Source organism: Xiphophorus hellerii, chromosome 20, assembly GCF_003331165.1.
Source record: "Xiphophorus hellerii strain 12219 chromosome 20, Xiphophorus_hellerii-4.1, whole genome shotgun sequence".
Taxonomy (NCBI): Eukaryota; Metazoa; Chordata; class Actinopteri; order Cyprinodontiformes; family Poeciliidae; genus Xiphophorus; species Xiphophorus hellerii.
Window position 1 is genome coordinate 15532250 of NC_045691.1, and position 24890 is coordinate 15557139.

General features: G+C 37.8%; 2 protein-coding genes across 2 annotated transcripts in view; both read left to right on the forward strand.

Moving 5' to 3' along the window:
• Positions 1–886: 886 nt before the first annotated feature.
• Positions 887–8880, forward strand: ptgis (prostaglandin I2 (prostacyclin) synthase). The gene is made up of 10 exons (XM_032550509.1): positions 887–1031; positions 1406–1529; positions 1662–1840; positions 1930–2076; positions 2178–2290; positions 3606–3772; positions 6411–6576; positions 6855–7036; positions 7596–7747; positions 8112–8880. The coding sequence occupies exons 1-10, from the start codon at positions 961–963 to the stop codon at positions 8269–8271; spliced, it is 1461 nt and encodes a 486-aa protein (XP_032406400.1). The 5' UTR covers positions 887–960; the 3' UTR covers positions 8272–8880.
• A 1880-nt stretch (positions 8881–10760) lies between these two features.
• kcnb1 (potassium voltage-gated channel, Shab-related subfamily, member 1) overlaps positions 10761–24890 on the forward strand; it is a 44196-nt gene continuing 30066 nt past the window's right edge. Inside the window, 2 exon segments of the mRNA XM_032550029.1 lie at positions 10761–11206; positions 13071–13722. Of these exon segments, the coding sequence (XP_032405920.1) occupies positions 13126–13722 (597 nt within the window). The 5' untranslated portion in view covers positions 10761–11206; positions 13071–13125.

Sequence of the window (24890 nt, forward strand, 5' to 3'; positions counted from 1 at the left end):
TATATGAAGACAAACTTCTACGCTATTAAAACTTAGTAATTAGCCATTCTTTTTAGACAGAGCAAAATAATAATAATAACAACAACAATGTTTTCAAAATGTATTTAAAGAAGAATAAATTCAAATTTAAAGCAAATTTTCCACCACCACCTGCTCTCTGATGAAGCTAATGCAGATACGTTACTGCCATCTGCTGGTAGGCCTATGCACCAAAAAAAAAAAAAACCGCCAATAATATTTCCAATACTAAACGCATCCTTAATTTATAAGGTAAGAATATTTGACATCAATTCATTAGGAGTTCTGTTATACACTGAGATCAGTCTTCATGGAGTCATGGTTTCATGGCTTGACATGTCCTATAGGACAACATCTCTTTGGTATTTGTCTAATATGACAGGCTGGTTTCAGTGTGACAGACTGACTGCAAATTGTACTTTTTCCTGTCTGTCTTGTTGCTTGAGTCACCATGAATGTAAAAATAGATGTTCTGCAAAAGAAGAATGTTGGTGTGGTCATAAAGATTTCAGATTGTCAAATCGCGAGAGTTTTTATACCACTACTCATCTCTTGGTTTCATCTCTTGCAAAACTCAAAACTACTGGTTAGAATTAGATGTTATGTAAGCTATGTAACTTTGTGGTATGTGACTTTTCCTTCAACACCGTGAAGCAGAATTAGGTCTAGACTGTTTGAAGAGGTTCTCAAACCTGCTATTCTATGTTGTTTATAATTCTTTTATTTAGAGCAGCTTATTAAGGCTAGGGTATGTTTTTTTAGGTGTCAGACACTGTCTACTGTAGATAGTTGTGCAAGACTTTGTGTCACTAGCCGCACCTTTCCACACCCCTTCGACAAGTGGTGATTACACCAAAGCCAGGCTCAGAGCTATAAGCAGGTTGACAGTGGTTATGTGGTTAGAATCTGCAGAGGAGCTCAAGTGTCAGGTCATACCGAAACATGTTGGGAACAGCCTTTTTGCTTCTTAATGGACTGGTTATACTTCTACTTCTTTACACCACTCGCAGAAGGTAAAACTTTATTTGTTTACTTTTCTACCTTTTTTTTTTTACTAAGCATCACTTCTAATCTGAAGGCAAAATAGATTTAAAAAAATTCTGTAAGCTTTCATTGTTAGAGGTCACTGATGCTGCTTAAATCTAATATTGTTTTCTGTATTTATGAATATATTAAAAAAAAACTCGCAGCAAGCAGTTTTATTTGCAAACACAGGGTTAGACTGAAACTCAACACTTTTATTAATTTTTCTTTTATCATTCATGAGCACTTCCTTTTCCAAGATTTTATGTAAACTTGAAACCTGTTCAGTGAGATTTATGGCTTGCGAAATGTAGATATGCAAACAACCATGGTACACTAATTTGAATTTCCTCGTACTTGACAGAAATAAAAATGAGCCTCCTCTTGATAAGGGCTTCATCCCGTGGCTCGGCCATGTTCTTGAGTTTTTAAAGGATGCTGGAAAATTTTTGTCACGCATGAAAGACAAACATGGAGACATCTTCACTGTAAGTGTCTATAATTACTGAAATACCACAACATTAATCATTAAAAAGCAGTTCATATGAAAAGAAGTCAAAACTTTAAACATTAAGAATTCAGTAAAAAAAACTTATGTGTGCTCAAACATGTCCTTGTAGGTTCGTGTCGCTGGCATTTATGTGACCATGCTGTTGGATCCAAACTCCTTTGATGGTGTCTTGAATGATGACACTAATAGCTTTGACTTCAGCAATCGCAGAGGCCAGCTCTTAAAAAAGATCTTCAATCTGCAGCTCCCAGGCGACTATCCTGCTTCTGAAAGAAAATGGATGGAACAGTAATGATTTGATGATTTACGTTAATCAAAAATAACTAACACTCAAAAATGGTTTCAGAAATACCTAATTCTCAGATTGTTTCTTTCAGACATTTTCACGGTGTCAATCAGCAGAAGCTCAACGCCTCCATGAATGCTCACCTTTCCAACGTGATGCTGAAAAGTTTTGAATCCCGCAGCCCATCAGAATGGAGAGAGGATGGATTATTCGAGCTCTGTTACAGTCTTCTTTTCAGGTAACAGAATACATAAAAAGACATTCATGATGTAATTGTTTATACGGTAGCAGAGTGGATACATGGGAACTGTGTGTTTATACTTGACTAATTGCTGACAGGGCTGGATATCTTACATTGTTTGAGAGGAGGGATGATGTTGATGCCGTCTATGAGGAGTTCCGCAAGTTTGACGATCTACTCACCAAACTGGCTCGAGGTTCACTGAAACGAGGTAAGCAGTTCCACTGAAAATGACAGCACATTTCTGACATCCACCCCTTCTTCCTACAGTCACTGTAATCACAGTAGTTCTATGGGTTTAGGTTTCTGGACATGATTAAAACATCTGTTTACAGTCCTTTCCATAAATAATTTTGTTACATTGTAGCCCCAAACTTCAATGTATTTTGCTGGGACTTTGCTTGGGAGACCAAAAGGAACCGGTCTCCCAAGCAAATGTTAAATGATTCATGGTTTTTAATTTTTTAACTGCAAGAGTGACAGGTTTTTATGGCCCTTTTTACTCAGTTACAACCATTAAATAGAACAACAAATTGTCTTCAGAAGATTACAGGCTCTCTGTTAGTTGTGCACTCAATGAGCCATTATGGAATAGTAGCATGAAGAAAGTCAGTGTTGATAGAAACATTTACAAAGCCTCATTTGCATTTTGTGACAAGCCATGTATGACACAGCAAACAGTGCTTTGATCATATTAAAGTGAAATCTATCTTTTTGTCCTGCAAAACTTTCAAAACCTAACACTGTACATCACAATGAACACAATTACTGCTAAACCTACCTTGAACACGATGGTGGGAGTGTCCACGCTGTCAGGGTAATTTGCTTGATAGGGACAGGAAAGCTGTTGAAAAACGCCAACAATTGTTAATGTGTTTTGAATAGTTATCTTGGTTAGTTGAATGATTTGTCCACAGTTGCTTTGATGAGGACATTAAAACCTGCTGGTTTTATTTCATAATTCCATCTATATTATTTACATTCTTTATTTTTTGTTTCTTTTGCAAATTTCTGATTGAATGCCGGGATATATTTATAGCTAACTGTGAGTAATTTAAAATCATTTTAACCATCATTACAGTATAAAATGTATATTATCATAAGATTTGAAATCCAGGTATGCCTGCTCTTACTCCTGCTCCTTGGAACATGTTAGCCCAAAATAATATAGTTTCAAACAGTCTATTGTTATATTGTTGTTGCTTCATCTGGTGATGTATTTGCAATATATTATGTAACCCTAGCCTGAAGGATTTGTGGCTCTAGCTGCAGTAAAAGGTGGCTCTACCAATTATTGACTCAAGGGCGCTGAATACATAAGTGCATTCCACAACTTGAAAAACATTGAAAACAATATATTATTCCCCTTCCACTCCTGCTGCATAAAATCCCAATAAAATGCACTGATTGCAGTGACAAATCTTGCAAGGCACCGTTTCCTGCTCTTGAACAGCACTTTGTCAGTTGCACTTACCTGATGGCAAATGAACCTGTTTACCTACTTCTCCAACTATTTTCAATAACAGAGGAAAAAAGAGTGGTCGCCACATCCCAGGACCGACTGTGGGACCTGCTGTCCCCAGGTCATGTGAACGGTTCCTGGCAACAGAGCTATGTTCAGTTCCTGCAGGAAATGGGGGTAGATGCAGACATGCAGAAAAAAGCACAGCTGCTGCAGCTGTGGAACACCCAGGTGAGAGTTCTTTTTATATATATATATATACATAACAAAAAAAAGATAAACACACTGACTCACACACCCTTCTTAGGCTGAACAGTGCTATCCTGTGACTGAAACACACGGTTGCCCTTCTAACCGTGCAAATCTAAGAAGAGCCAGATTCCTTGTTGTCAGATTACTCAGACAAACCTGCCTCAACTTGTTACTTGAAGAGGACTTCTTTTGTTTTTCTTTTCAAGTTTTGATCCTACGGATCAGTCTCACATCCTTTTATATGTCTTAAGGTTCAGTCCATTACTTGTGTAAACAGTAGTTTATTAGAAGAATGCAGTCATAGCTGAAATGCTTCCTCGTTTGTGTACGTCACAGTTTCTGGCTCTTACACTCTCAGTCATGACCTCTCTTCAGTGCCAAGTATATCATAGCTACATCATTGTTTAATATTAACATTTTTATTTAAGATTAATATTAACTGACTCTGCCCATGAAGCGTTGTTGAAACAGTGTTTACATAGTAACATAGTAATATAGTGTGTGAGGTACTGGCTTGAACACTAAATAGTTGTTCATCAGCCTAGACGAGTTCATAGCCGCATGGTGTTATTGCCCCAGAGCAGCCAGGTGGGGGAGAAAGAGAGCCGTTCATAGTGTTTGCTGTTTATCCGTGCAACACTTTATCTGTAGTAATTTACCCCTTCGTGAACCTGCCGTTCTCTCTGAAACAGAGACTCAGCTTTTCTGGGTAAATTTTGACACTTCCACTCCATATACGTTCGTGCCTTATTATGGATAGCTGTGGTTTAGGGGGACACAATCTGCGTGCTACAATGAAACTGGAGCAGCGCTGCCGAGAACAGAGGGATTAGATTTTAGGATGGTGAGAAGTGCCGCAGGGATTGGGGTTTTCCATTTTGTAATAACAATGCCTTTTTTTTTTGTCTTGAGAAAGTATAATGCTAACATTTAACTCTACCCAGTACCCACCTACATCCACTGTAGATTTGAATGATCTTCCATTCCCATTCGTACTGAAACCTGAAATACATGTAAAAGTGATTTTTATTGCGATTGAGATAAATCACATAGATTGTGATAATACATTAATCAGATCTAAACACACTATCGGAGTCATATTCTTGTAAACTTAACATATTGGCAAGAAATTAAGAACTGGAGCAGAGCTGTACAAAGGAAACTAATCAGCTGCTTTGTTTGGATCCCTTCAGTAAAGAGTTCCAAACATTACTTAACTTTTCACAGAGAAAACTAATGTTCAAAACTTCCAATTTGTATTTCTGTTCATGAGGAACAAGATGGACATTTATTTTTGTCAAAAAAAGAAGAAAAATCAGTTCCTTTGGCATTTAAAATAATTTAAAGGTATAGTCCCAACTTTAAGTGAGGTTCTGCAAAGTTAGAGTAATAGGGTCTTTCCCTGTTGTAGACAGTTCTCATTTGTGAGTTTAGAGAAAAAACAGTAAATTGCTAAAAGAGATGGAAAGTAGCTAGGCAAACTTAATCACTATTTTCACCTTTTATTTGGCTGTTTAAAATAATTCAATCTGAAAATGTTCACATCCATGCCACACAATGCTGTATTAGTGTACAGTATATTAAAGGTGTACATTTTCAGAGGAGATTGGTTTTAAGGTTGTTGATGTTTTCTCAGTCAATCTATTTTTCTTGCCAGCTACATCAGTCAGCACAATCAGCTGATTGGGAGTTTACCAAATAGCCAAGAGGCCCATAGAAGCACAGGAACGTGATGTTACACAAATCACATCCTTCTGCCAAATCCACAGCTTAACTCAACTTACAGCAGACCGATGAGTCGCAGCTGGTCAGGTGGATTGATACAGTCTGGCTCCTCAATATGTGTAACTCTAGCATCATTACATAGGAACTGGTTCAGCTAAGACAAACTCAACAGTGTCTTGTAAAAATGAAGACTTTTAATATGTGTTAACATATGACCTTAATATAGATATACACGTTTTTGTTTGAGCTGTTTTAAATTACTAAAATCATCTAAAACAGGGGACTGGTCTGATTAGCTGAAGACTTATTTACTTTTTGATAAACTCACAGCAACATGAAACTTATGTTTTGGGCCCTATAAAATCTATGTACTGTGGCTTCTTGTAATAAGGTAAAAAATTTAATTTTACCTTACATTCATGTCATCTGACATGTAGTACTTAAAATGACAATCTGATATTTTGTTAATACCCAGACTCCTCTGAGACTTTAAAAGTTTTTTTATTCAAAGACATTGAGAGGGCAGAAAGACAATGTGTTGTAACTCCTGTCACTTTTGGGGCAATTGCTCTGCTGTCAGTAGAGAGCTGACCTGAGATGTGCAGAGGTAAAAAGAACAGCTCCCTCAACCCTCAGCAATTACTGTCTGACAGGCTCAGGTGTCTGTCTCTGTGGATCTGACAGCAGTTTCTACAAAGTGTGGACTCATTTACTGGCTTCTTCTCACATCAGTCATATTCAGACAGCAACACTGCTGAAAACATTTAGGCCATGTTATAGGTATATTTCACTAAACATTGAATTATATTTTAATTCCATCTCCTGCGTAGTTTTACGGACTACATGTTAAAGTTAAAAACTGTTTTTTTTGTGTGTTTTTTTTCCCTTTTAGTGCAATGCTGGACCAGCTGCCTTCTGGGTCCTCGGCTTCCTGCTCACTCACCCTGAGGCAATGGAGGCTGTTAAGTCAGAGATCAGAGGCCTTCCTTCTCTCCAGGATACTTCCCTGCAGCGACGCCCCTTGAACCAGCTGGAATCACAGAGCACACCTGTGTTTGGTACGTAGCAGCTGCTTTGCTGCCTTTTATGCTATCTAATTGCTGCTCTTCCACCCCTGGTTTTAATCACCTAATTGGGATGGACGCAACAATTATTGCACTTGTTTGAAATAAGCATCTGAACTTTGAACTAATTAAATCAGAATTGCCTTTTTCAAATATTCTTATCATCACAAATTATTGTGCCTCTGTGGATACTGCCTGAAGGCTCTTACTGATTTAACCAGTCATGACAGCCCTCTGACATCATCCACTTTCCTGTCCTTTCCGCTCTGCAGATAGCGTTTTGAGTGAGACCTTACGGCTCACCGCCGCAGTAATGATCAATAGAGAAGTTGTTAAAGACAAGATCCTTCGGATGGCCAATGGAAAGGAGTACCACCTCAGACGTGGGGACAGGGTGTGTCTGTTTCCTTTCCTCAGCCCTCAAATGGACCCACAGATTCATGAAGAACCACAGGTACTTAACATGCAGACAGTACTGATAAGGAGCTTCATTTGGGTATGCAACAGTTTACAGCATGTTTTGCTGTTATATCACGCATGATTAAGGAGATTAATGCTGCTGTAATCAGTCCTGCAATATACAAACTCAAGGGGGTTGCACACAAATGCATGCCCCACTTTTCAGAAGATTATTTGTAACAAAAAACAATGCTGAAAATGTTTCATTTTCCTTCTGCCTTCAAAAATATGGATCGTTTGTTTTGATTTATCACATAAAATCGTGATGAACTACAAGTTTGTGACTATAATGTGACAAAAAGTGAAAACGTTATCAGTACTTCTACACAGCACGGTGTGATATCAGGACATTAATACCAAGAAACTGACTTGTGAACTAATCAGTGAACTAAGATAATCCATCTTTGTTAATTCTGCTTGTCTTCTGTGGTTAACGATCATAACAAAAGTAAAACCTATTTTTGACAGAACGTATGGCAGAGGAAACAGATAACAGGGCTTTTTTGCATCTCCTAATTTGTGCACATCTGTTTCATTCTCCTTTCCCTTGACAGATGTTCAAGTATGATCGATTCCTAAATGAAGATAAAACAGTGAAGAAGGAATTCTACAAGGATGAGAAAAAGCTGAAGTACTTCACCATGCCTTGGGGCGCAGGGAAGAACATCTGCGTTGGAAAGGAGTTTGCTGTTACATCCATTAAACAGTGAGTGTGAATCCACGGCCTTTTAATGTAATCCCCTGCGCATCTTGTCATTTGAAAAATTATGTTTGTAACCAAAGAATTTCATCCCAAGCAACAAACCAGCAAAAACATACTTGAATAATCTTTTAAATTGTAGCTTCAGCCATGCTTTCATGTTAGTAATCGCTATTACTCAATAATGAGCTGGAATTAATGAAAGAGAGGGAGAGCAGACATCTGGAAGACAATTTGTATATCAGGCAAAGGTTAAAGACCACTTCATGTAATCAACAGCATCAAAGAGTATTTGCTCTGCATTTTGTGGTCCATACAAGGTTTGTCATGCAGCTATATTCTCACACAATACTTGACTTTCTCCCTACAGATTTGTGTTCCTGTTTTTGACCCACTTTGATCTGGAGCTGTGCAGCCCCAACTCTAAACTTCCACCAGTTAATCCCAGTCGCTTTGGCTTCGGGATGCTCCAGCCAGATGGAGATCTGCGGGTGAGATTCAGACTCAAGACGATGCAGCATGAAATGTGAAGTGTTGGAAAGCTTCACAATATCTTGTTTTATAAACTTTGTTTTGGTTGAATGTAGCATTGCACTATTTATTTAGTTTTTATACCTTGTCAGCTTGCCATTAAATTGTATTCAAGTTTTTTGCGTGTTAAAAAATGTTGGGAATTAATGATAGAAAGCCTTGTCACCCTCTGTTTTCCTTTTGCTAAGTAGCAGGTTATAACTCATCTGAAACAGAATATTCCAGAGTGTCAGATCTTCTATAATTTTTTTATACCTTTTACTTGTAGGTAAGATGCAACAGTAATTCATATCACACAAGCACATTTTGTCAAAACAATGTAATTTATGTCTTAAAATATCCAATCTGTGTGTGTGTGTGTGTGTGTGTATATACTGTATATATATATATATATATATATAGTGTTCACAGTGATTTCCAGTGAAGAATATTTTCTAGGGTTGATTTTTATTTTTTTTTTGTAAGTAAAACTTTGGATTTAGTTTACATTTGATAGGCTACTTTTATTTAATGACTGTTGTTTTTATTTGCACTGTTCTATATTTTGAGATAAGCTTGCCTTTGTCTAATTAATAAATGGGTCATTGAAAAGTGGATTTAAAAAGCTATCTGAATGTGTTCTAATGTATTGATTCAATTCAGTCTGGTTTGTTTTTTATATCTCCTCAGCGCACACACACACAAACACACACACACACACGCACGCCCCCACACGCCTTTAAGAGGCAGTTACACACAATTAAGGTCAATTTAGAAGACAAACAGATCCTAGCCCATTCATTTCAGTCATGCAGACATATTCAATGCCAAATACATAAAATATAATTTTATCTACGTTCTAAAACAGGGCAATCATGTTCAATTTATTATAGTTTCATTGGTAAAAAAAAAGCGTTCTATCTAAGGAAACCCATTGAGTGACTGACAGCAGCAATCCCTCCTCCATCTAAAGAAACATAGCAACAGTAGGACAGATGACTCCATTGAGTTAACTTTGCTGTAATACATAAGGATGCATATATAAACAATGGAAAGGCAAAATACCCCATTACCAGATAATGGGGTATTGAAGAACACTGCAGCAATGCCTGAGGCCTTTGCCATAGCCTAGCAGTTACTTTCTAAGAAAAAGGCGGAAACATTGTTCTAGCACTTTCTAAGTTAAAGACTTGACACCAGTAGCTTTTATAGTGGCTTTATCTTGGTGAGCAACACAGCACAAGCAGATAAGCTCTGAGTTGTAAGTAAAATCAATGGGATGAAAACTTGAGTGCATAAAATTGGTTGCAACAATAACTTCTTCAATTTGTGCTGAATTCATCTTGCGCTCGGTGTATTTGCCTCAGAAGTCGGGTCTTGGAATGAGGTCACGCCCCAACTGGATATGTTTTATGCATATCAGATAGCAAAATTGTCTTGGTTGTAGTGATGCAATGTACTACTATGCTGGTGGTCCTGTAGTTTTCTGACTGGGATCTCAAAAAATAGACTTCCATATGCAAATAAACTGCACCATTGCAACCAACTACATCCATTTGTCCTTTATTATATGTCTATTTGATTTAAATTCCAAGGTACGGTTGACTCATTTCCAAAGATCAGTGAGTGATCTCAAGATCTTTGCAGTACATCTCAAATATCCATTCATGCACACTTACTCAGAACCCCATAAATGTAATGAAATGTAAAGGCAGGAGATTAAAGCATAAAAGAGAATAATATAAAGGAGTATTTTGGTGAAATTAAGACATGTGTTACATGGGAAGTGAGGAAACCAAAGTGAAACAGTTTGGAAGTTGTGTTTGTTGTTACCTCAAACAGTACAACACAGTGTTTCAGAAAAAAGAACAAGTGGGTTTTTTTCTTCTTTATTTAACCAGGTAAACCCCGTTGAGATCTAGATCTCATTTTCAAGAGGGACCTGGGCAGAAGTCTGCAATGCACAGCAACCTGGTTACAAAATAAAACTAATTGTGATGGGTGTGCGATGGTCTCTCACTGAGTTTCTGCTTCACGACTTATTGGAATCCTAAGTTCTGTTATTTGCCAGAAAATCCTGAAGGAGAATGCATGACTGTCGGGGTGCAACTTCAGAGTCAAGCAGCAGGACAATGATATGCAACACAGCAAATCCACCTCTGAATGATTTAACAAAATAAGTTTTAGAGTTGGTTCCAAGGCCATTCATGCTTGGAAACTCTTCAGTGTGACTGAATTAAAACCTTTATGCAAAGAGGAGAACTTCTTCACATTGATGTAAAAGATCTTATCAGTAGCGAAATCTTGATGACATTTGTTGGTCCCCAAGATTGCCAGAATGGGTTTATTATCTAGAGGAGGCAATTTCTTAAAAAGAAAAATCAGGTTGGTTTGAAAACGTTTTTAAAATGTACTCTATTTATTTCTGTTTCATCTTAAATTTTGCGTGATGATCTGGAACACTAAAAAAAATATATAAATAAATAAAATAAAAGCAGAAAAAAAAACTGGAAAATACCCATTGGAGTCTCAGCCTTGAAGCCCACAGCAGTGTGTTTACAGTGATTGAGGACTCGGTGCAGGAAGAGTTAAACAGATGTGGAGGGGAGTTTGGAGCTGCCATGAATCCACCTTCACAGAGATGCGGCGCCTCCTCGCACAGCTGACTGGGAACACAGGTAGTCCGTCCGAAGAGGGCTGTCTGTCGGCGTACTTGTTGATATCCGGGCTCAAACAGCGCGGTGAGACATGCGGAGCGGGAAGCCGGCGGGTTGGCGGTTCGGGTCGTGCTGAGGATCTGTCTCTGCCATGTCGGAGACAGAGGAGGGAGAGATGGGTTAAACCCCGGCAATTGTAACCCAATATCGACGCCTTCTGCTTTTTTTTTTCTTTTTTTTTTTAAACGCCTCTGCTTCATCTTCGTTTATGGCTGCGGATTGATTGATCACAGAGCTGGTACGTGCTGGTTTGATTCAGTGCAGTATGACTACAACCCATCATGGTGATTTTTTTCAAGCTCTTACGCATCTCTGGACTTTGAAACCTGTCAGTTGTGATAGCTTTTTAGTTTGTGAGCTCTCTGCATACCAGCTGCAGCAACATGGAGCATTCAGCTTCTGAAAAATATGAGAAAGACTTTGCACTTTGTTAAATGGTTCCAGTCCAGCTTATTTACATCCTCCCTGTAGCTACGCAGAACAGCAGCGTTTGCACAAGAGGGAGTGGTGTTCGTGTAATGTTTACCTGCTTTATTGAAGCCTGGACTCTAGTGGAACAGGAGGGCTAAAATAATTGTTTTTCTCATGTTTAGCGCAGCCTGTTACAGCATGTTCCCAAGGCGTCCAATATATTCAGCTTCTGTCTTAATTTTAATTTTGAATGTGGTTATATTTTTACTTTGTACTTGACACAGTTGTCACTCGTTGTCGGGTTTGGGAAGAGTAAAATAAACTTTGCATGACAGTGATTAAAGATCTAATCTATATGCCTGGTCTGTTGCCGGGCTCTCATAAACACTGTAAACAGTGGTGTGGAGTGGGTTTGCTGGTGCCACGTCTACAGTCACAAAAAAAAAAAAAAAAAAACTATCAGGGCATGCTAGGCTCAGAAAGAAGTGCTTCCTTTTGGGTCATCCCTCCTCCTCTCCCTGGGGAAGGTGGCCGCACGCTGGGAGAAAACAGCGCTTTCCCGGTGTTTCAGCACCTCTGGGCTGGACAGCGCTCACTTTGCGCTGTAGCATCCCTGCGTCCCACCCACAGCACTGCATGGGCGTCATTGGAGCAGAGAGCAAAAACTGCAACATGCAAACGAATAAATTAAACGAAGAAATCTCGAACCACAGTGCATGCACTGTATGCATGCAAAATGTTTTATTTTGGTCTTCAAATATTTGTGTCTAATATTCAGGTCAAAACCAAATTACCTTTGCAAACTTAATGCAAATTAAGTTTAGTTTCAACATATTTTAATACTATAAAACATGGGGGTATTTTTTTTTTATCCAAGTGCCAAAATTTCCTTTTTTAATCACCAAGCTAGACATTTGACTCTGCAGGCTGGTTTAAGGCGTGAGTCATCTCTACAATCCCATGTGTTGACGTGTTTATTACTGCTTCAGAAAAAAAATAAAGTAAAATGCTAGCTTTTATATAACATGATATCAGAAAACATTTATAGAAAAAAGTATACCAAATTGTTGTAATCTCTGTCTAGTTATTGTAACCTTGGAGTTTAGGGGCTGGTGATTTTTGTCAATATATATAATTCATCAGGTTTCTTTTTAATGGCTGGTAGAGAATTTGACAACACAAACTAAGCCAGGGCTCTGTTTCTTGCATTGCTAATATGGGTGAGTCATCTCAGTAATTCCCATCTGCTCACAAAAGCCTTTTTAGTTTATTCATGATGGGCTGTTTTAAGTTGAGTCGAAGTACAGTCTGATCCTACAGAAGAAAACTTTGGTGAAGAAGCTTAACATATGAACAACATACTGTTCATCATTTTCCTTCTCTTGAATTCTCTTCCACAGAGTTTTATGTTATAGTCTCCTTAAGGATACTATTAATTCTTCAGGTATATTTGCTTCGTTCTTTCAATTTATAACATACTTTTACACTTTATATAATCATTATTTAGGATTCTTAAGGGATTATTTAGCATTTACATGAGGGATATTTAAAGATTTACCCAGCAATGTCAAAGTTACAACCCTTATTTTTAACCATGCTACTCCAAAGATTAAATCATTATGCAATACTGAAATTGTACCCAAATCACTAAAAACTAGTAAATAATTTTTGCTTCCATGATTTGTTTTTAGAGACCACAATGAAAGAAAAGAATATCAACAGTAGTCCGTAGTCCTGGATGTTTGCATGCTTCCTCAACTCAAAGTCATCATGGAAAAATCCTTGGATCTAAACAAAGCTGGCTCTCGGTCGACATCGTCCCTGCCACCTGAGCCAGTGGACATCATCCGCAGCAAGTCGTGTTACCGCCGAGTCCGGCTGAATGTTGGGGGTCTCCCACACGAGGTCCTGTGGCGAACGTTGGACCGGCTGCCTCGGACTCGTTTAGGGAAACTGAGAGACTGCAACTCCCATGATTCTCTGATGGAGGTGTGCGATGACTACAACCTGGAGGAGAACGAATACTTTTTTGACCGACACCCAGGGGCTTTCACGTCCATCCTGAACTTCTACCGCACGGGCAAGCTGCACATGATGGAGGAGATGTGTGCCCTGTCCTTCAGCCAAGAGCTCGATTACTGGGGCATTGATGAGATCTATCTGGAGTCCTGCTGCCAGGCGAGGTACCACCAGAAGAAGGAGCAGATGAACGAGGAGCTGAAGAGAGAGGCTGACAATTTAAAAGACAGAGACGGAGAGGAATTTGACAACACCTGCTGTGCAGAAAAACGGAAGAAGCTGTGGGATCTGCTGGAAAAGCCGAGCTCATCCGTTGCAGCAAAGGTAATTTTGAACTGAATGTTGGGTGTGAGCTGAACATATAACCGATGTAAGCCTTTTGACATGATTCTAATACAAGCTTTAGTACTTAATCAGCTTTAGTACTTAATCATTTAAATGTTGACTGACAAATATGCACAAACAGAAACAAGAGAACAAAACATATTACTTTTTTGTAAATTAGTCCAATTTGGTCTTCTCAGTGAATCTGGATTCTGGGATTACTTTTGACGTTTTTACTGGATCTACTGTTCCCCTTGAAAGTTTAGGTTTGTATTACTCTAAAAACTAATGACAATTAGTTATAGTAGTTGTAAAGTAGCTTGCATGTTTGAAGACAATAAAGTAAATAAGAAAACATTAGAAACTGGATGCTAAATAATGAGACTGAATTCAATGAACAAACAAATATTTGTGTGTGAATATACAATTAATTGTATATAAATCACATGTTTCATGATGTTTGGAAAGTACTGTTAAAAAGTAAGTTCAAGATGTTATTTTTAATCCAACAGCATGTCAATAAATTAAGATACCATCGAAAAGGTAATATATTTCTGTTAGCTAATTCAAAAACTTAAACTCGTATGTAGAGATTCAGGTGACCATTAATCAGGGGAATTTCGAAAAGCTGTTGAGAAGAAAAAACGGAGAGACTGAAGGAAGGCAGATAATTAACTACAAACCAGGGTTGAAAGACACTGATCTAAGAGAAATAAATCAAAAAGCACAAAGAGCAAAACACCAGAAATTAACTTAAAACTGAACACAAAGAATGAATGTATATGTAGTAAAACCCTGATAACACTTAATAAACAACTGAATGGGACAAGTTCATATAGTAAAATTAAATTGACCGAATTACTAAACTAAATTTATTTTTCATAAAATTCTAATTTGCTGAAATGCACCTACAGAATATAACAGAAAAAGGTCCACACAAGTAGCATAGCAGAACAGTAATAAAACCAATTTGTCTACTTTTCCACACTTACTTGCATTCACATTTAGTTTTTGGATGGGTGTCTTCATCCTACCACTGATCTCTGGATATTCATCAACAGACTTGCTGCAACATTTTGGCATTGCCCTCAGACTCATTAGACAGTCTGCAAAGAGAGTCTCAGACTGCTTACTCAGTAACCATTTGAAGACTACATGCAGCTTTTCTACACTTAGTGAGATACAATGCTTCAGAACAGATGAAAAAATCAGCTTTAGTACTTAATCATTTAAATTTTGAAGGATTATGCATTTGATATTTGACTGTGTACATATTTCTGTAAAAAAAGAGCCTGCAGCCATCCTGTATTTTTTTTTTAAAGTGTGGGGATGAAAGGATGTAATTTCCAGTTCAATCCTCCTGCGAAGAAAGTAAATCAAATGCAGTAACTTTCAATATGGTTTTTACCGATATCACTGTGTTAAATTTCCATGTTAGTTATTTGCAGTTGTATGGGATTTTTTTTTTCCACTAAATCAAACTAAGCTTTGCTGCTTTCAGAGACACATCCTCCCTGCCTTTAAAAACACACTCACCTGCCTTATATTTGATGTTGTGAGTTCTGTTGCATGCTCTGAATTTATAATGCGCGTCTTGGAAATGTCTGATCTGAAATTGGATTGTAACACATCAGAAACATGGTGCTACAAAGGTATCAGCGGTGTGGTCCACTCTTAAACTTGTTTAATGAAGCCAGGTATTAAAACACTGCAAAGAGTCATTCTATAAAATCCCTCTGTTCCAAATAACAGTCTTTTATGTGGCTGTGCACTGATAGGAGTTTAAAGTTACTCAAATAACGAGGTGAAGATAGGTGGCTGCTGTTCTAAGCTGAGCAAAAAAAAAAAAAAATAGTTCTGTTTTTCTGAATGTGCTACTTAATTGTTACTTTCTAAGTAGGATAGTGGGAATATACGTTTACTCAGTGTTGCATGGATGGATGATTAGTATGGAAAACTTCTTTCTTTTCATTTTAAATGTTCTTTTTTTTTCTATACTTATCCAGATTTAGAAAATGCTTAAGTCAAATTCCTAACTTATGATTGATGATTCTTTTCTTTCTTCATCTACAAAACATGTCACTTCCTTACAGTCAGGAGGTAGAAATGTTGTTGCCCAGCAGTAAACTAACATTTTTTTGTACAGATAATCAATATGTACAGTTTTAAGAACTTTTTAATCAGCAGGTAATTAGCAGATATTAGGTAAAAAAAATTAGACCAAGATAAATTATGCATGAAATTTTAACTGTGGCATATGCTGTACAGTTCAAATGCAGAAGAAGTAAAGTTGTTAAAGGAAAGAATGTAAAAATAAAAAGCTGCAACAGCCTTGTTGCATAAGTGTGCACAGCCTTTTTATTTTTTGAAGCACTCTCTGATTCAATTTCAGTCTTCTTGAAGTCACAACTGCAATCAATCACAGACAATCTCATGAACTCTCATAGGAGTGAATTTCAGCTGCCTGTTCCTGCTGACTAATCGGGAGAATGCAAAGGAGCTGGGGAAGAACCTGAGCAGGGAAAACTAAGGGAAGGAGAACTAAACAAGATGCAAGATAATGAAACTAAACCAGAAATTAAAGATTGACATTAGACACAAAAAGAGAATAACACAACAAAGAACAAACACAACACAAAAAATTGTGTAATAATCCATACACAAAACCAAGACAGAATAAAAATCAGACACTGACTATGACATAACATGAAGCAACTTTTTTTCAAAGGAAACAACCAGGCCTGTCTAAAATCTCCCAAAGTTTTGTTGAAGAATGCTACCAAGCTTAAAATTTTAATCAAAAATCAAAGGAAGGAAAGGTAAAAACACGTGACTTACAGCAGGTTTGTTGTTCTGAATGACCTATTGTTAATGTTATCATTGTCCACAAGCATCTTTAAATGTTCTCTCGGTGTAAAAGGAATCCTGGATCATTTGTGATGTATAACCAGAAGTGTTCACTCTCTATTATCATTATTGAAGAACTTATCTCGACTGTGTGGATGTGCAGCTATTAGCCATCTTAATTACCATCTCATCAAAACATAATATGAAAATCATTATCTGTATTTCCAGTAATGGCTATATCAAATCTCCATCAGCCTGCTTTTATAAAATTAATCTCAATTTATCTCTTCCATACTGCAGAACTGCTATGCACATTGAAACAGAGCTGAACATGCACACATGTATATTTTTTTTATGCAAATAATGTCAGTACTTGCAGAAATGTGATAATAACCAGACATAGAATAAGGCGCTCATGTGACAAGCATATTTTTATTTATGAAAGACAGTGTACCTAACATTTTCTAATGTACAGGAGAGGCAGGAAAGAAACAAAGGTTAGTTGGTAGTTGCAGAGTTTAGCTCATGATTCATTGAGTTATTATGAGATAAGCAGTCAGATCATGTTGCTCAAGGACTTTCTAAGTGATACATTTAAAACACTGAGCAGCTGCTTCAAGTTGAAGCACATGTGGCCGTGTTTTGATATGAAGCAGAGTTTGGTTGAATGAGTCTCAGTAGTTTTTTACAGTCATTGGTAAAATTACATCTGATTCCTCATATCAGCTGTGCTCAACCTTAGTCAAAAGAAGATTGGTTCTGCCCTCGGCTGGCCATTCAGGACAAGCCTGCAACTGTAACCTTTGTGTCATGAAAAAAACCTTTGATCATTTCTTCAAGGTCTGATATTTATGAGAAATCAAAGAGCGAATTGTTTCCAGCACCTTCTCCCCCCTCCAGGGTAAATGCTGTGCATCATTTTGCTCTACAGCTTGTACTGCATGGGAAATGAAAATTAAACAATTTGCAAATTGTACTGACTAGTGTTCTGCAGTAAGGATTCAGGAGGACTGCCTGCTCTTTGTTGCAAACAAACTCAGATTAGTGCATGTCTGTGAGGGGAAGGTCTTCTTCAGAGGAATCAAAGAAATGCAAAATCAATGTTTATTGTGTTACACTGAAGGAAATGCTGTAGTCTAAAAAAAGGAAATGACCAACATTCATTGCCATCTCAGCTCTCATGTTCTCATATCTTGAGTTAAACAGAAATATTGGGGGAAAAGCACTTTGTAGTGCAGAAGTAAAATAAGCATGGATCTTCCATCTGCACAATAATGCAAATTTCTTCTGTAGAGAGTTTCCTACAAACCCTAATCACGTTTTCTGGACATTGATGAATATTGTCAGTCTCTGTTCACATTAGGCCACTAAGTCATATTGGTATTTACAACTAGGCCCCCAGGTAAAAGTCTGTGAAAACCCTCAAAATGCAGTAGAATAATCTTGCTAAATATTATACAAAAAATATTTACTTTAGAACATTTATTTTGTACAGCAGAAGAAATCCAACTTTAAGAAATAATTGACTAAGGTAATCGCAGAAAGCACACATATTGATTGGTATTTGTCTCTTTAAAATTAATGTAACTGAAAAAAATTATATTTATACTTTTTTAAGTTGATCAGATTTCTAAAAAATAACTAAGTAGAAGGTTGTAATGGTGCACACTGAAAATATTCAGTACAGCCTGTTGGTTTTGTATCCACAGGTGTACTAAAGAAATACATACTCTTTTATACCTAAGCACACGCTGTTTATGGGCATAACCAAGTGAGCAAAGTATCAGCATGTAGCCCAACTTTAAAAAAGTTACACCAAAACTAAACAGAGAAGACTCCCAGTTGTCACCATAGCAATATTAAACTAAACATTTGAGCCAGCAGCAACATAGCTAGCTAAGCACTTAAATAATTTTTTATTTGAAACAACAGGAAGCTGAATCTCTGGTACTGGACAAAAATAAGCTAACTTCCAAATGACCACCTGTAGCATTCCAAACAATCCAGACTCCATACATTCTGTAAATTGTTGTATAAGTCTCTATATGAAAATGTGCAATCAGGTACTGCTGGCACACTAGGTTGTCTATCCTTCAAAACAATTTTAAAGTGATTTAAAAATGTTTATTCCCTAATATAAGCAATGGTGTGATTCAAAAATTGTTAAATATTGTTTGACTGTTTCAACTGGTCATATTGCTCTATGATCTTTATTGTAACCAGGTTGTTTTTGTAACCAGGTTGCTGTGCATTGCAGACTTCTGCCCAGGGCCCTCTTGAAAATGAGATCTAGATCTCAATGGGGTTTACCTGGTTAAATGGAGGAAATAAAAAAATAAAATCTTTCTATCCAGGCATTGTCTATTGTCTTTAACTAATTTATACTCTAATAATAAATCCACAGCTGTACTCAGTTTTATACTTCATGTTGTTTCTAAGTTTTAGAGCATAATGAAAAGTTTAAAGAATTAGGTTAGTTTATTTTCTTGATTGAAGTGCGGTTCTGAAAACATACAGTCAGCACCTTTTAAACCCAAATATTACATCTCAAGTTATTAGAAATGAATTATTTTCCATTTTAAGATGTCACAAATTAGAAAATGACACATAAGCTAATTTCTCTTTAAAGTGGGAAAGAGTAGAGAACATGTCAACTAAGAAAAGTTTGTTGGTCAGGAAATGGCAAGAAGCTAGATACTCATTGCTCTTACAGTCAAGAAAATACACTGCCTGGCCAAAAAAAAAGTCGCCACCAAAAAATGGTCACACTCTCTAATATTTTGTTGGACCGCCTTTAGCTTTGATTACAGCCAGCATTCGCTGTGGCATTGTTTCAATAAGCTTCTGCAGTGTCACAAGATTTATTTCCATCCAGTGTTGCATTAATCTTTCACCAAGATCTTGTATTGATGATGGGAGAGTCTGACCACTGCGCAAAGCCTTCTCCAGCACATCCCAAAGATTCTCAGTGGGGTTAAGGTCTGGACTCTGTGGTGGCCAATCCATGTGTGAAAAAGATGTCTCATGCTCCCTGAACCACTCTTTCACAATGTGAGCCCGATGAATCCTGGCATTGTCATCTTGGAATATGCCCGTTCCATTTGGGAAGACAAAATCCATTGATGGAATAACCTGGTCATTCAGTATATTCAGGTAGTCAGCTGACCTCATTCTTTGGGCACACAATGTTGCTGAACCTAGACCTGACCAACTGCAGCAACCCCAGATCATAGCACTGCCCCCACAGGCTTGTACAGTAGGCACTAGGCAAGATGGGTGCATCACTTCACCTGCCTCTCTTCTTACCCTGAGGCGCCCATCACTCTGGAACAGGGTAAATCTGGACTCATCAGACCACATGACCCTCTTCCATTCCTCCAGAGTCCAATCTTTATGCTCCCTAGCAAACTGAAGCCTTTTTTTCTGGTTAGCCTTACTGATTAGAGGTTTTCTTACGGCTACACAGCTGTTCAATCCCAACCCCTTGAGTTCCCTTCGCATTGTGAACCAATGCTTTTGCGTTCACAATTAAACATACTCCTGAGTTCTGCTGTTGTTTTTCTTCGATTTGATTTGACCAAACGTTTAAGTAATTGCCGATCACGATCATTCAGGATTTTTTTCCGACCACATTTCTTCCTGGAAGACGATGGTTCCCCACCATCCTTCCAGTTTTTAATGATGCGTTGGACAGTTCTTAACCCAATTCTAGTAGTTTCTGCAATCTCCTTAGATGTTTTCTCTGCTTGATGCATGCCAATGATTTGACCCTTCTTAAACAGACTAACGTCTTTTCCACGACCACAGGATGTGTCTTTTGCCATGGTTGTTTAAGAAATGAGGAGTTACTCATTGCATCAGCTGGGGTTAAATAACTTGTTGCCAGCTGACAGATAATCGCCTATGCAGTACTTATCCGATAGGAGGCTTGTACCTATTTGCTTAGTTAAATCTAGGTGGCGACGGTTTTTTGGCCAGGCAGTGTAATTATAAAGCTCAGCGCAGCTGAAATTGTGACAGGAGTCGATGAGAACAAATATTTATCTGGCTTCCACTCACAATAAGCAGAATGATAATGGAGGTAATTCAAAACATTCAAAACTCATTGACAAATGCCAGAACAAGTCTTTTAATAAACATCCAGTAAACATGTGGAGTTTGCTATTGGAACATGAACTGAACCATGCGCTTTGGTTAGATGAGACTAACAGTGAGCTTTTTGGCTGCAAACAATGCAGTTGGTTTGGTGTATAACAAAGGATGAAATTAAACACACCTCGGTTTAGTGCAGTGGAGAATCTATGATGCTGTGGGAGAGTTTCTCCTCAAAAGACTTCAGCAAGTTTGTACCACAGCATTTCCCATGGAAATCTGGGATATGTGAAAACTAGAAATGAGTCATCACTTTTTCTCTCAGCAAGATATTGATTCTCAAAGCTAAAGCAAAACAAACTCCTTCCATGGCCAACTCAGAATACAGATATAAATCCTGCAGAAAGTCAGTGGGTTAAGGTAAAGAGGACACAAGAAAAGAGAGAACCCACAAATCTGGAAGAGCTGGAGAGATTTTTGAAAGAGGATTGGTAAAAGATACTTGCTATATGCTCCCAACCTTGTTAAATATTTTAAGAGAAGACTAAGTGCTATCCTAAGACCAAATTGTTGATGTCGAAAGTATCAACACCAGTAGTAACAATCATTGTAAAACAATTATTTCTTGACATGGAATGTTTTTCTGCTTTTAATTGGTGATATTTTTCAGTTTAAGATGCCTCTGAAATAAAATAACAGTTTACTTTTGCACATCTTTACCAGGGGTGCCCAGAATTGAGGCTAACAGAGTGATTCACATCCTGACTTGGCCTTTTGTTGAAGTGATGCGGCTCTACAGTTTAGGATTTCCTCCTGCATAAACAGAGCAACCTCCATCAAATAAGAAGCTGAGTTTATCAGTTCCTAATTAGCTTAAAGGAGCAACATGAAACCACAGGCCATGGTACTAAAAGCATTGATAGAGGTTGATGGTATTTAGGTATTTTTAATAGGCAACTGTGGGCTTGTTGAGTGGTCCAGCTGCAACCACAGACTCAGTGTTAGCTCATCAGTTATCCTGGTCCAAAGATGGGAATGCAGCAGCCCGTAAACAGATGGCGGATTGAAGAGATGTGCACAAACAAACGGTCACCAAGCAACAAAAGTAAAGTTTTATCATCACTGAAGTAGTAGCTATTGAACTACTTATGTTTCCATCTCCCTCTCTCTCTTTCTGTGTAATTACACTTCTGCTATGTTCCTGTACTGTAATGACTAACAACAGGATGGTGAGTAGAAGCTTTGATATTTGTCAAGATTTTCGGGGACAATACCAGCATTGCTGCCATTTTGCCCGGCTCTGTGTTTCGCTTCCCTCGCTGGATCATGTCTTTCCTTCCCTTCTTCCTTCTGCAGGCTCCTCTGCCATACCTCTGACTAAATGTCAGGGAAATGTCACATTAATTATTCTCCAGGAGACTCTGGACCCAATTTGAAGTCCCCCCCACCCTATCTGTTTACATTCTTTGTAAGCTGCCTTGTCTCTCTCTGGTTCAAATCAGATTTGAGTCCCCATAAAATAAGATTGTCTCTGACCGCTGGCACAAAACGGGCCAAGAGCCACCCTGCCACTGGGAGAGTTCCTTTCCACTAAAGCTTGTTTGTGTGCAATGTCAGTTCAAGTATCATTATTTACTTTTATTAATGACAAACAAAATGTAAACAAAAGTTAATATGTTTTATTATTGACCATACTCTATATAAATCTCTGCAGAACATTCTTTGTCAATTGCAGCTCTACTAGCTGTACAAATCTAGAGACTGCAACTGTTTCCTGTTCTCCCTTGTAATGTAGCTCAATGTCAGACTGGATGCTGAGCAGCATTTTTGGATTCACAAGTTGATTTAGGTCTTAGACTTTGACTAGAGCATATGAATGTTATTTGATTTAAACCATCCTATTGTTGATCTAGCTGTCTGTTTAGGATTGTTAGGGGTAACATCAACTCCAATCTTTGCAAACTCAAAAGTGTTCTGACAGGATTGTCCTGTGTTAAGATCAGTTCATCTTCCCATAAACCCTGACCAGCATCTCTGTTCCTGTAACCAATAATTATCAATATTGACTAATACTAAAGTCTTATGTTGTGATACATTTTTCAGCTATATCCTCCAGTTCTATGGTTCTGTTTACTTGGGCCAATGGTTACTAATTAGGTTAGTTCTGAGTGATTTCATTATATTTTATTTAGTGGTAACTGGAGATAAATTTAATATGTTTTATAAAACCATGTATCATTTCCTTCCACTTTACTATTACATAATACTTTGTGTTAGTGTGTCATATGCAAAAAAAGTACGCAATGTGAAATTGGTTTATCAACCAAAGCCAAACCTGAACATTGAATATTGCTGCCATGCTTGTCCTCACCACATCCAAAAAGAGTAAAACCCATTCCTTATTCTTTTCAGTGGCTAATGTGCCTCAGAAGGAAGGCCACAAATTCCAATTATGCTCCTCTCATGTCACTGAAGATGACATATAAATGTGGTTTGGCCATATTCATAAATCAGTCTGCGGTGTAATCCCTGACACAAAGCCACTAGACGAGAATTTATCACTGTTTCTGACAGCTGCGTAGTCACCTCAGGTCAGATGATGTATTATGGTAAGCCATAAAAAACAAGACAAGAATGCAAAGTTGGAATACTCCTTATTCCACCTATACTTTAAAGACTGATTGTTTTGCACAAGTCAAATCACATACAACATACATTATTGCAGTTGTGTATATTCAGGCAGTTTTGTTTTATTTGAAACAAAGAAATGGAACAAAAACAACAACAAAAAAACTGTTTGAATATACTAGGACCAGTTATATAACCACCTACTGAAAAATGCATTTTACAAAATCACAAGCAGCTCTTTCACTGGTACCCATAAAAATTCCCATAGACCCTTTGATAATTAAAAAAATAGTAATAATATTTACTTTTTTAAGCTAGTCAAAGTACAGTCCTTCTAATTAACAAAGCATAGCTTTCTCTTTCTTTTGAGTATAAACATGATATGACACACAAGTCCATTTCTTTTAGCCACTATTCAAAATTGGAAAGACAATAGAGCATTCAGGATAGTTACAAGGAAACGCCTACTCACCTAAACTTGCCCATATCTACACTAAAACAATAATTATCTTTTTTGTCAATTCGTTCTTCCCTGCATGTCAGTATTGGGTCCCGGTTGAGGGAGAATCTTCAATATTTGGCCTCAGATGGGAAGAAATAAAATGGATATATAACTGGCAATGAGTCTTTTGCATCAGTGTGGAGAATTTTTATCCCACTTTTCTTTGAATAATTTTAGAGAACATAACATAACTTAACAGACCATGATTGTCTGAATTAAGTTAGTTGGCAAGACAACTCAAGAAAAGCCATTTAATGTTCAGTGACATCTGCTAATCAGTACCATTCACAACTGAAAAATTGAAATAGCATTCATAATATATAATTTCCTCAAAAAGCTTACTGTTAAATATTTAGTGATTTGTCAAAATGGCTGCTCTCCATCTTGGAGGAAATGGTCCTCAGGTATCTGCTTTGAAGTAGCTCCTGTTTGACTGTGAATACAACTAGTTAATTATCTATTGATGAAGCTGCAGCAGCAGGAAGTTCTTTTTGGTGGTATTTGTGCAAGACTGAAACTTTCGGGCGTGCCGTGGTGGCGTAGTGGTTAGCGCGACCTGTATTTGGAGGCCTTGAGTCCTCGACGCGGCCGTCGCGGGTTCGACTCCCGGACCCGACGACATTTGCCGCATGTCTTCCCCCCTCTCCTTCCCTGTTTCCTGTCAGCCCACTATCACATAAGGAACACTAGAGCCCACAAAAGACCCCTGGGAGGGGTAAAAAAAAAAAAAAAAAGACTGAAACTTTCAAAGACCCCAGAGAACAAGAGAATTTTGGTCAGTATCAGATATTACACCTGGCTCTCCTCCAGGAAGCTGTTCGGTGACCAGGCAATACACATTTCAAGTACTGAAGGGCCGAGTGCCCCGTTGTTTGGGTTATTGTCGGTTGCTCTGTGCCTGTCACACCCTCCCCTTGTCAGCAGCTTTTTAGTGAATAAAAGCCCAGAAGTCAAAATCCCAAACAGAAGTAATAAAGCTCTACAGTGGCCTTTGAATGTGAAGGTTGAAATAGGCTGAAAAACACAATTTTGATCAAGTTTGGGGTTTAGAAATAATGCTCAACACAATGATTCATCAATGTGAAAAGGATAAGGGAAT

Coding starts and splice junctions, on each gene's coding strand:
- ptgis (XM_032550509.1), top strand. CDS start 961: ATGTTGGGAACAGCCTTTTTGCTTCTTAATGGACTGGTTATACTTCTA. Junction 2,077..2,177: donor TGTTACAGTCTTCTTTTCAG/GTAACAGAATAC, acceptor AATTGCTGACAG/GGCTGGATATCTTACATTGT. Junction 2,291..3,605: donor TCGAGGTTCACTGAAACGAG/GTAAGCAGTTCC, acceptor TTTCAATAACAG/AGGAAAAAAGAGTGGTCGCC.